At 41.8% G+C, this 12,855-nt stretch overlaps 1 protein-coding gene across 1 annotated transcript in view; it reads right to left on the bottom strand.

The window, feature by feature from the left end:
- LOC137277750 (uncharacterized) overlaps nucleotides 1-12,228 on the bottom strand; it is a 31,538-nt gene extending 19,310 nt beyond the window's left edge. The window contains exon 1 of the mRNA XM_067809668.1: nucleotides 12,162-12,228. Within this exon, the coding sequence (XP_067665769.1) occupies nucleotides 12,162-12,228 (67 nt within the window). The remainder of the gene's footprint in view (nucleotides 1-12,161) is intronic.
- Between the last annotated feature and the right edge of the window lie 627 nt (nucleotides 12,229-12,855).

The raw sequence follows: 12,855 nt of genomic DNA, 5'->3' as shown, positions 1-12,855 counted from the left end.
TAAAAGAGGGGAGAGGTAGGGGGTGGAGATGTTAGACGCTTGAAGAATCAGAAACAACGATTGTTCACCATTGCTGCTTAGGGAACAGTTCTATATTTGCCACTTCCATTGTACTTCGAAATATTGATCCAGCAGTACGCCCGTGTGAGTGAGTGAGTGAGTGATTTGCCCTTTTAGAGGCGCACTGGCACTTATTTCAGACATCTCAGGGGGTCAATGTGTTGGAAAACCCAGCCCGGTCTTAGACGGTTACCACTCTGGCGAGAAGTACATGCACCGGTATGCTGATGACTAGAAACTAGGATTCGAACCCGGGTGAGGTTTGGGGAATGCTGAAGGTACGCAGATCTGCACTTGGAATAGCAGGAAGAGATTTCAACGCATAGTCCACAATATCGCTTTGTTAAACCAAACATGGAAGCACGTCTAGTGATAGTGGGTGTGATAGTGGGGTGGAATGAGGTATTTGGGCGTTGGTCAAGTTCCACTCTGCCTTTGATGACATTATACGGTCATATTATGAGTGAATTCTTAATCATTCATAAGCTCAAAGTGCCTTCAGTAGTGTGACAACAATTGGCTAGCAATGTAAAGACCTGTAACTGTTTCACCAACAGGTTCCTTACATGTGCTTCATAACAGGAAGTAATTTAATTATACACGGGAGTACGTGAAATCATATTTGTGGGAATGCCATGGAAACAGTAACAAATTGACTGAATATTTATCTACGTCTTGTGCATTACATATAGGTTCGTTACTGTCTTCGAAGTCTCATAAGGTTCGGGACATGACAAGGACCTGTCGATTCACAGGATTTTTTTTAACTGAACTCTTCCAATTCCGTGGCAAGCAAAGGGAGACAAACAGGCTACTGGGTGGTACCTCACGTCCCCATATATCACATTGATCTGGTATTTCTGTCGCTTTTAATAAACAAAGGGGACTAACTGCAGTGCAGAGGGAATTAATTCACGTTAATGGGGTCTAGTTGGGTCAGGTAAGACGACCAATGAAGCATGTATGCGGCAGCGATTCACTATTATTACCATTGACAAAATAAATTGTCTGATTCGCGATACGACAGCTCCAGCCGGGCATTTCAGCGGGGTAGCCGAGTCGCGGGCAAGTGCGCGGAAACTGACCAATCACAGAACCTGATTTTCGTCTGCTGCAGAGCAGCACTTCCTGTCCATAAGATGGCGGACGACAAGTTGTCATTCGAAGCTGCGGATTCAATTAAACAGAGGATATTGGAAGACAGTCAGAGCGGGATCCCTCCCCCCGCGCCAGATCAATTCCATATACACTATACCCGAGCTCTCTGGAGTTGAACACTTTCCCTTCCACTAAGAGACGAGCAGCACAGTCCTAGAGCACTTTAGGACAGCCGAGTTTCAAATTTCATACGTGCTCAAAGAAATAGCAGGAACATATTTGCAATCGTGAATGTGCACAAATTGCATTTTATTGATAATCTTTAGCACCACCAGATTTCGTGGAAACTGAGCGAGGCTTCCAATAAGGTCTTTTGTTGTCTGGTTTGGTTAACCAGTTATAGTGGAGAAAACGAATGCAATATTTCGGATCTGGACGGAGATAAGATGAGTATATACGTAAAATATCATCCCAGACTTGTTTTATGCTGTTCATCTTTTTTCGTCGTTACGTCCAAGGTTTTATTGTGATAGATGATTATATCTAATAAATTATATTTAACACATTGCGAATATATATAGGGTAGTGTATATATATACTGTAGAATACTTTTATAACGAACACGGATATAACGAACTGACGCCTATAGCGAACTGTTTTGAAAAGGCTTGTGTATATGTCTCCCCCACACATCAGAAATGTGGACAGAAGCTTTTGATACTTGTGAGACTTTTAAAATACGATATATTCAATGACGAGTGCGTAGTGACGAGTGACTTGTGTAAGATTACTGACTTTGTAGTGAAAAGAACGTAATATGAATGAGTGAATGTACGAATAAACTGAGTAGGAATGTGTTGTACTGTATTGTGTGTTTACTGTTCCTTCAATGGATTTTCGTGAATAGCGAAAGACGGATATAACGAACTACTTTCGGTGGTCCCATGTAGTTCGTTATAAAAGTATATATATATATATAATACATGTGTGTATGATGTACATACATACATACATACATACATACATACATACATACATACATACACACACACACACATACATACATACATACATACATACATACATACATACATACATACATACATACATACATACATACATACATACATACATACATACATACATACATACATACATATAAAAGTATATATATGTGTGTGTCTGTCCGTGTGGGTGGTTTCACCGATACTTGACGAAATGTGAGTGTAAAGTTCTAGGCAGATACGTAAGTCGGTTTGCCATGATTTACAATCAGCCGTTTAGATATTCTAACCCGGTCAGTCAGTTTCATTTCCACCTCCCTGAGGAGTATACCAGTGACATTGTGAGGCTTCCAAATGTTAACAGTCAGACACCACCTCCTACCTGGTACCCATAAAAACTATACAATATGATGTACATAGGCAGGGGCGTTAAGTTACTAAGGTCAGAAGTGAATGGTAAGTTATGATGAAAATACTCGTTATTTTTATGTAAGGGCATACGCTGTAAATAGTAGTTTGTTACGTTATTAGCAAGTCATCGTTGCAGTACATAATGCGATATTGCGAAGGAAGTATATGAAAATGTAGACAAAACCGTTGCCACGGAGTAGTGGCAAAATGGTATTTTTAACACGAGTAATATGTAAACAAATTGTTTTCATCAGAAGTATATGATACAGTTTAGGACACTCCGTTTTATTCGATGTATTCCTTCTGATGAGCCTGGCCTGGGATTTGACCAGATGTATGTATGTAGTTGAAGGTGACTTGTCGTAATCCAGGGTCATGTTACAAGAGAGTTATCACCACCGAAATAACAAGCATACTCCAATAGCGCCACTAAATGTATCAAAACCACAAAGTATTGAACTAAGCAATCTGGCTTAAAATCTTAGACGAGTAAATGCAATATATACGCTCAGATTTTGTAGACTTAATACCAAAGAACTAAAATTCAGCAGGTTATATTATTTCACCCGTTATCCATAAATTGAACAAAATGAATCCTGGATATTAGGCAAGTCTAGCTAAATAGTTGAATATTCAGACGGATAAAAGACTAGAATTATATGCATAGTATTACTAGATTATTAGGCTCTATATCAGTCTAGTTTGTGTTCCCCGTAAAGATCCTGGTTATAATTGGTCTTCAATGCTTGCCGTTAGAGGCGATAAACAGGATCGGGTGGTCAGGCCCAGGTGGTCAGACTCGCTGACATACTAGTTGAGGCATGTCATCGTATCCTAACTGCGCAGGTCGATGCTGACGATGTTGAAAGCGGCATTGTCTGGTCTAGACTCGAGTATTTCTAAAATCGCCGTTATATGTCCTGAGTATTGCTGAGGATGGCGTTAAACAACAAACAAACAATCAAACAACAACGTCCAAGACCGAGTCCAATATATATTTTCAGATTGCGGAGACAAATAACATTCATTTTTGTGGTACCCCGCCATGATATATCCTAAACCTTTCTACATGATTTGTATAAAGACTCCTCACTCACTCACCAGTGTATGCGCGGTGAGTACCACCAAAATATAGAAACAGCTTGAAATCATATCCACTCTCTAGCGAAAATACATGGGTAAAAACTGAAGGCCTGTCTCTCACATGACCTGATACTGCTATATATCAAAGCGGCCATTAAGGGGTCAGTTGTTCTCATCAAATATTTGTAAGGTGCTTGTGTTCAGTTTACATTAGTCATGAACGTGTGATATCACACTTTTCCAAAATCACAACTCCGACGACAAAAACGACACTCCCGCTACAACATCCCGACGACGGATGTGGCAACAGTTTGTGTACATACATCGCCATGTATACATCAATACCACTGCCTGTCTCTAAGCCGTGTTGAAAGTCCCAAAACCCGATCAGCGACGGAACTGTCGTTGGCAACTACTCCTGGTCTTAAACCCATGTCAATCAATGCAAATTGATCACTTCAGCGAGTAGTATTGACTTGCAGGAGAGGCAGTCGAGGATAGACTTGTCAGTCCTCTTGAACAAACACACAGAACAGAGTCGTAACATGTTGCATGTGATGTTTAGGTTGTAGCTGACGCTTCTGTGTATGAACCTTGTTCGCGTTTTGTATCGTGGAGGGCGCAACACATTGGACCGTAAGTATATAAGCTGATCCGACCTCCATAGTGGCACGTACGAACAAAGTTTACTTTTCGTAAATCAAACACGGCGGATCATATCACGATAAGGTTTTCATTGTTAGAGATACACGTTAAGAGGCAACAGCTTGAGGGTGAATGTGCCTTACTTTTGATAGTCTTACAGTTTGTTGCACACAGTACTGACGTCGCACCGTGTAACCCGGATGTGCCGCATAGTGGAAGGGAACTGCATTTTTAGACATGTGGAAGTCATGAACGTGTCGAGGTTGATCTTTTCAATGAGGGTCGGTTGAAAGCTTTGCAATGATGACTGCGTGATTTGTACGCCGCTTTGAGTTGTAAGATCTAAATCAGTACCATAGCAGTTAATGGTACTCTTGTTTTTTTGAAGATTGTTTTGTGCAAAATAAACACTAATTGCCTGTCATCAATATTGTTGTAATTTGTCGCACAATTTCAAAAGATCCAAGGTATTATAGAGATAAAGAGATCGACGATCGCAAATGGCAGCCATGCTGGAAAATTATCCCCACTGTTAATCCGGCTTTCTGTCTAAACCGGCATTATAAATAGGTTCCCTAGGATGCCGTTTTAGATAGTTCTCACTGTATACACATTTTAATAGTATGTACTTAAGTGGATGGATTTTCCAATATCAATATTATAAAATAGCATTAAGTTATATTATAAATAGAGGATACTAAACGACCTTCCGTGTAATACCATTTTTATTAAACGAGTTCATGATTTGGCATCAAACGAGCGAAAGCGAGTTTGATACTAAATCTTTGACGAGTTTAATGAAAATGGTATTTTACGGAAGCGAGTTTAGTATTCTGTTTATTACTCGCCAACACTGACAGAAACTGCAGCGAAATTGCCTACAGTGTGAGGACTCTCACCTTTCAAGTCAAGCAAGGTCTAGTAAAATCGCGACATCAACATTAGCATTGTGACGTCACAACTTTGAACCATTTTGACGTCATACGTCAAGCGGTATTACATTAGTGTAATATTGAAGTGAAAATATTACACTGCAGTATCTTCAACGGGCGAGTAATAATTGTAGTTATATTACGGCGCGTCCTCTTGATTTAGAAGAATATCCAAAGTTGGCCTGTCTCTTCAGGTTACGAATCTCACAACATAATTAGAACAGACACTGGTTGAAACCCCTGGTTCCTAACACACCTAAGGGGCACAACTCGTGGAGGCGAATTAGCTCAATAAAATCAATTTTGCACAAATAAATCTGATTCTTGTTACGTTTGATCAATACTGCGAGCCCCTCCGTCATTGTCCCTTCTGGTGCTCTCTATCGCTGCATACAATTTACTCACTCACTCATTCATATAACCACTCAGTTAGAATGACAATCATTGAATATTTGCAATACGACTTATAGCATGTTTTGATATTAATGGGCAATTGCAATGAACAGGGGCATGGTGGCCCAGCGGGATAAAGCGTCAGTTGATGTCCTATTGGTTATGGGTTCGAATCTGAGGCTTAGACAGACGTACCCTTGAGTTACATCACGAATGTACACGATGTGGATGTCACGGTGATCTATCCTGCACCACCGTCATGTAGCAGAAAACGAGTCGATTCTATACCGTACAGTGTCAGACCATTACATCTACTATTGCAGTGCGAAAAAACCTGACAGAATAGAAAAGGCACTTCACATCCACGACCAACACTCATCAAAGCACTCACCGGCTCTTAACGGTAGATAGACACGTAATTTCCCTACATCAAAGAGGATTCACTAAATGAATGATGTCATTAACAAAAACACGGCAATACGATGTGTTGAGTTTATACAGCTTCCTCCCGAACAAGCTAACCCTGTGCTGACGACGGGCGACCAGATTCGCCTGGTACCACATGGGCAATGCCTTTCATGTCAGCCCCTGCTGGTGAAGCAAGACCCCATGCGCTGCTCCCAGTCTAAGACAGGTAATCCCGTTAGTTTAGTGTGTGATAATGGCCCTGTGGACCAGCACTGAGGCAGCAGGCACCGGGTGCTGTACCAATCTTGAGATGCTCTGATGACTTCAAAGCTTAAGCATGGTTTGTCAGTGCAGTTGATGTTGTGTGTAAACATTGCCAGCAGTCTGCATGGGGGTGACGTATATCCCCGGCAGATGATGCTGGGTGGAGAGGTGAAGGATGCCAGACTGGCCATCAGGTCTCGGGATTCATCACTGAGATGATTTATTATGTTTAGGATGGTGGAATTTTTAAAAGAACCAAATTAATGACATTATATCAAATGGGTGTAGTGTTGTGGGGATGGTACATATCAGACTTTCGATGGTAAGAGACGAAATCTTAAGGTTCTTATTTGCTTAAAATCAAAGAAATTTAAGGCAAATCATAAATATATGTCATACGATAATCTACATCGTATTCGAACATATCCATGTCGTCTCCCTGAAGATGGTTCTTCGACTGAGTGAATTTCAATAGTAACAATGTTGAAGTTTTCATTTATTAAAATGTTTTGCAGTGTCTTAGCACAGACCCACAAGTCTATTTAGGAATGAGGTACCTGGGAAACTCAAGTTATATGAGTGTCCAGAAGAGTGGCATTCACATTATGCAAAATAAGAGACTGAGGTGTCAGACCTCGGAAGAAGCTAAAGTTATCATTGCGAGTGTGGTGTTGAGTATAATGGTATATCCAGCACTATTTCGGCCAAGCGGTAACGTTTCGTATCAGTTTTATCTGTTCAATAAGACGGTACTGACTGACATGATCAGTCTTACATGCCGTTAGTAGGAGGAAAACTGGACTATTTAAACTTTTTTTTTGTTTTTTGTATGTATATGAATAGGTTATGAGTATTGAAATCGGACTTTTTAATGCTGCTTTGTTGCCACGCATCCCTTTAGTGGAACCAGTCAGGCCGCAGTTCATCAAAATGCCGACAAACCCAACCAGTCTCATATTCATTGATAGTGTGTATGTAGGATTTGGGCCAGTTCCTTCGATATCACCTTAATATAAAAGGCAGAAGTGCACTGGCATTTGAAAACACTGACAAACGAAACCGAGAACATGCTCTTCAAATCTAACTCATCAATATCAGACTCTCATGGAGAGTAATTTCATGTCGACGCCTGCAATCTATTCACCGTATGTATTCATTTCATTACATATGAAACGGTAATTGAAATATTGTAACAGCGGAACCATATAAAACAGTTCTCCGACTACTTCTTCAGGATCACGTGACCTCTGATTGCACCCATCACCCACATATGTCGTAGGAAATTCAACATGGCCGCTGTTGTCGTCTGTCTGCGCCGTGGTTTCAACATGAAGCTACATGGTGCGTGTGATTGCTTCATCAGATAGGGAGTACCTCTCTCAGATCTCCGCCATTCAAACTGTGACGATTGGGGTCACTACCGAGGACAGTTCTCACCCAGTGCTGAATATCATCTATCGACTAATATTTGCCACATTTGACGCCATTTCAAAGAAGGCTTATGCCTTTTCTTCGCGTACGTTTTTACATAGCACCGTTCGCGTGTCGCTTTAATTATGTGGTGCTCTTGAAATGTGTTTTTGATAAAATCGGATCGGAAAATTTCTTTGAAAAGAGCTTATTAGATTAAGCAAAAACTTTGTTTTCATTGCGCACGTCAGTTTGTTGAAAGCATACATGTGGCATATGAAATATGAAAAGAAAATCTTGGCGAAAAGTAAGTCAGTGTCGTCTCAGCTTGCCTCAGATGTTCCGACGTTGAAACTGATGCAAAGCCCCAACCTCGAATGTTCAGAAAGTGACCTTCATGTTCATAAGAACTGCAATACACCATATTATTACTACGTAAAATGACGTACAAACATGACATTGTCCATTGTGTTTAAAACGAGCATCATGCATTGCCAAGGTTCACACTTTGAATTAATATTCTGAGTCGCTTCACACATTAGACACATCCTGTGACTACAGGAGCAGATCTTTGATATTAATTCGCTGGACCATATATTCATTGTTGCTAATATTTGAGACGCGAACAGTCCCAAGTAAAAATGTATTTTGAGAGAGTGTTTTGTTTCATGGCGAGAGTATTAACTTCTTAATTCATATTTGAGCCGTTTCCTACACGCACTTAAAGCTCACTTAACGCAGTTGCCATTAAATCGAGCGGAAGTCGCAAAGCGTCGTATAGCACCGAGGCATCTGGTCCAGTCATTTGTGTTGATACAGATATACCGAGCTGTGTTTGTTACGCTTCACCTGATTGGTTCTCTAAACACAACAAACTAGATGAAGGGTGCTGGGGTCGTATTGCATGACCGGTGCCAGGCCGAGACGCCATAGGTTGTGTGTTATGGTAAATACAGACATCTACACTGAACATGTTAAACGAATTACTTGTCGCTCCCTGAAGGCGCCCTGTTTCCTTTAACACTTCCCAGATAGATATTGTACGAGGAGGGAGAATTACCGTACGAATATATCCGCTGGGAAAATAACGCTGATCAATAGCGTAATATATTGCAACAAAAGGTGAAACAAATAATAAAGAGTTGATGAGTGATTAAATGTGTCTTTTTTTAACTTCGCTTTGAACAGTATTCGAGTATTTTCACATCTTAGCGAACCGACGTGGGAAGAACGCCGGGCTAACTATTCTCGAAACGTTCGTAGCCACACGATCATGCGTCTTAATTCTTAACAAAATGGCTACGATCCAAGTTAAGAGTTCTTAGGGTTACGAACGTATCGACAATATGGGCCATGAAGACCAGCAACACGTTTGTTGTTTGTTTGTACCACGAAGACGATAATAGTGCAGAGACCCTGCGAACAAAGTCTCCTTAGACGACTGAGCTGTAAAGTGGTCCCATTAACAAGAAAAAGCCTGTTATGGTGGGTTCGAATCTTTCTCCGCTCTGTTCATGTTACAAGGATCGTCAGCACCGTACACATATTACTTGTCTTGCATATGCTACCACACTGTGATGTATGTGAATAACCGTTAAAACTAACTCATTCATTCACTTCCACATCCGGATGAAGATGAACCGTGGTACCTCAGCCCTTGACGAACAGACACGACAGCAAATCTCACTAAAGCAAGTCTTGTAAAATACACTTGACCAAACCGTTCAGTGATGTGTTTTTAAGTATCCTAGTGTATGTTTTACAAATAGCATTACTACCGATATTGTTGAGCTCTTCTACTCCACTATCACTATTGTTCTGTTGGGCTTTGGCGAGTCGGTATCGTCATCTAAGTCTGGCTGTGTATCATTTTCTCATCTGTTTAACATTCGGTACCCTGTCTTTATGTATAGGTGCTTGTATTTGGCTGCGAGATCATTTACATAAAATCCCGCATATAAAAACGACGATCTCTGTGTGTCATGTATCCGGATCTAATGGTATAGGTGGCGGTAGGGTAGCCAATGGTTAAAGTGTTTGCTCGTCACGTCCAAAACCCGTGTTTGAATCCCCGCATTGGTACAATGTATGTGGCTCATTTCTGGTGTCCCCTACCGTGATATGGCCGGGACATTGCCACAAGCCTCGTAAATACTCCCTCACTAACCCAGTCACTGTATGGCATATTTCAGCTGCGTGAATACACAAGTGTACACCAAGTTTTAGTTAAAATCTTGTCGCTCAGTAACACAGCGTACATTACTTTAAATCATGTGACAAGTATCGCCCAAGTGTTGTGTCAGGGTTGTGTTTATTATTACAGATAATTATGTGGGGAGGTGTAACAGTCTTGTTGTGAAGAACAACAAACGCATGCGCATTGCAATAACAATATCGATGCACGTGGCCGGCAAGGAATGCAGCCACGTGACCAACACTGCTTCTTGCACAATCTGGAGAATGACTCAGTTTCAAAATTTGGCAAAGAAGTGCTATAAAATTATTTTTTCAAACAAAGTTTTTAGTCCCTGATTATATTTCTTGTTTATTCAAATTAAACCCGCAAGTGTTCTCGGCGGTTATGTTTTAAAGATGGCAACGTCAGTGTGGTAAAACGAAACAGGAAGAAATATATAAAATAGAAGGTAAAATAGTCCTGTTATCATAATGGCAACACACCGCAGATATGCTGACAGGGAATTAGTTCACCGAATTGCTCCTACTAACGCTGTTCTAGTTAAAACCTGCACAATCTCAGTCCCTCTAGGCCTGTACTTAACCCTATACAATCAAGACGATTGTTTCTAGTACAGTACGTCTTCAACGTTTCAACAGTGTGTGGGAGACACAAGAAAGAACTATTTCCTTGAGAAAATATCCAACTCCCTGTACTTACCCGTCGCCGCTGATATTCTTGTTGTGGTTAGGACTGAAAATTAGCCCAATCCAGCTAATGTGTATAATAAGGCTTTAAAGAGAGCTGGAACTCAGCATACAAGTCGTTGTATATGGTCTGAGCAGGAACAAGTAATTGCCCTAAATCTTAGTCGATTACAAGGTTTACCAACAAAATAGTAGTAAATTGGTGGCAGGCCGACATGAGGGCTTCAGAAGGGCAACAATCTGGGTGCTCCGTAGGGTTCCAATGAAGAGGCCGGGTTGTCAAAGAGTCCGACGGTGCCTCCAGGAACTGCCTGGGTTGGCCTATTACTGGCAGCAGGAAGAGCCATGTGTGTGGTCAGCTCGTCTCCTTGCTGCTGAAACCCTTGATCTTTGGAAATGGCCAGATACCAGTGGCGCATGGGGCTTATAGAGTCGCCTTTGGTTAGAACTAAAAGTTAGACTTGATAATTGACCATTGAATTCTGAAAGGCATATTTTGTTAGATGGATTGAGGTCGAAATGTTCTATAACGCCTCACTTTGTGATGCAATTACAGCATCACGATGGTTAAAAGTGAATATGTAAAGATTACAGTTGCAGGAATTTTGTACCGGGCTTTTGAAGGGCCACTGTGGGTTGCAGCAAGCGAGCCTGGAACACCATACTCAGGGTATCCATTCATTTAGGTTGCGAAATCGACACGGTTCCACTGTGGGAATATTCTGGCATGGTTCCCTTATAGCAGCATAACACAACTGGGCATGGTTTTACCCAATAACATTTTTGCAGGGTTTCATCGTGGGCCCACTGTTACTTGGTTTCTTTGTCAGAGCATTCTTAGTATAGTGAACGTCAAAAGAAAGACGCCACGACACCAGTTCTTCACGAAAACGTAAGCACCATCCTGCCAGTCGTCACAAACACATGCACGGGGATGTCAATCATTCACCAAACACCACGGAGCTCTGGTAAAGACAGAGAATAGAAATCACACTGGACATCTTTTGGAGCTATTTGAGTTCGGATACAATTTTCCCAAACACTGGGCGTACAGAAGGAGTGATAAGTCATGGTCTGGACTTAAGGTCTGGAGACGTGAATGGAATGAGGAATGGTTGCATCTGGCGGCTACGTTTCGACCTCTCTGATGACAAATCACTCAACATAACAAGGTGCAGTATAAGCCTCGCAACGTCGTCCTGAAGAAGCTGAATTAGATTTCATTTTAATGCGATGACGTTACCCGACCAACTTTAAATGTCCTCAAATGGCATCTCCGCGGCACTTGATCATAAAATACACTAAGGACTGTAATAAAGTGAGATAAATTACCATCAATGTTCAGTAATCTGTAACAGACCTACACACCTGTGCGTTATAAACCACAGGTCATAGTGACATTTACCTACATCTCTCTGATCTCAGCAGGTAACCCTAGCTAACTGAGCTTTGAAAGGTCGTGCGATCATTCACTGTAAATCTCCGTAACGCTCTACCCCGTCATTAGGGCACTGAGGAGGGAAGAATCACGTGAAATACCCACCTCCGTCCCCTAAACAACTCGCAGTACCTTGCCCTGGTGACAACTGGGGGATGTGTAAATCCCGCGTATCCCCGTAGATGAAATCTAAATCCATATCCGGATTAGAGAGGTGTAAGTGATAGGGCAGTTCTTCATGTGAAGACCACACTGCACTGATGTCACCCCTGTATTTGAACTGCACCATCGCCTCATCACAGCCAGAGTGAGTGAGTGAGTATGATTGTACGCCGCTTTAGCAATATGAAAGCAAAACCGCGGCTATGGAGGGGTGGGGAAGGGGATGAGGTAAGAACCAGAAGTGGGGAATCGCACATGTTGTCGGGGAGATGGGGTAGTCTTGTGGTGGGAAAGACCTTTTCCCCAGATGAGCACAATGTATGAAACCCTTTTTCTGGTGCCCCCTGAAGTGGTATTGCTGGAATGTTGCTGAACGCGGCACTCATCTACCAGTAGCGTTATTATCATTTTGCTACGTCCGAGCGAGTGGTGAGGTGGAGCAGCTGAAACGTTGTCAAACGTTGCCTTCGTGAGTGTCGCACGTACTTGTATGTTGGCGTGCGTGTGTGCGTGCTTTTGTGTCCTTGTCTATGTGTCTGCTTCCACGAGCCTGAAGTAATGTTGCTTTTTTAAATAATATTAGCCAGATGAGATACAGTACGGCAGTTGTAGCGTAGATACATCCCACAAACTGTACTCAGCCTCTCGAATCGACTGGTCTCGG

This window comes from Haliotis asinina, chromosome 1 (assembly GCF_037392515.1).
Source record: "Haliotis asinina isolate JCU_RB_2024 chromosome 1, JCU_Hal_asi_v2, whole genome shotgun sequence".
Classification (NCBI taxonomy): domain Eukaryota; kingdom Metazoa; phylum Mollusca; class Gastropoda; order Lepetellida; family Haliotidae; genus Haliotis; species Haliotis asinina.
The sequence above is the reverse complement of the archived record's forward strand: the minus strand, read 5'-3'. Positions and strand labels throughout refer to the sequence as shown.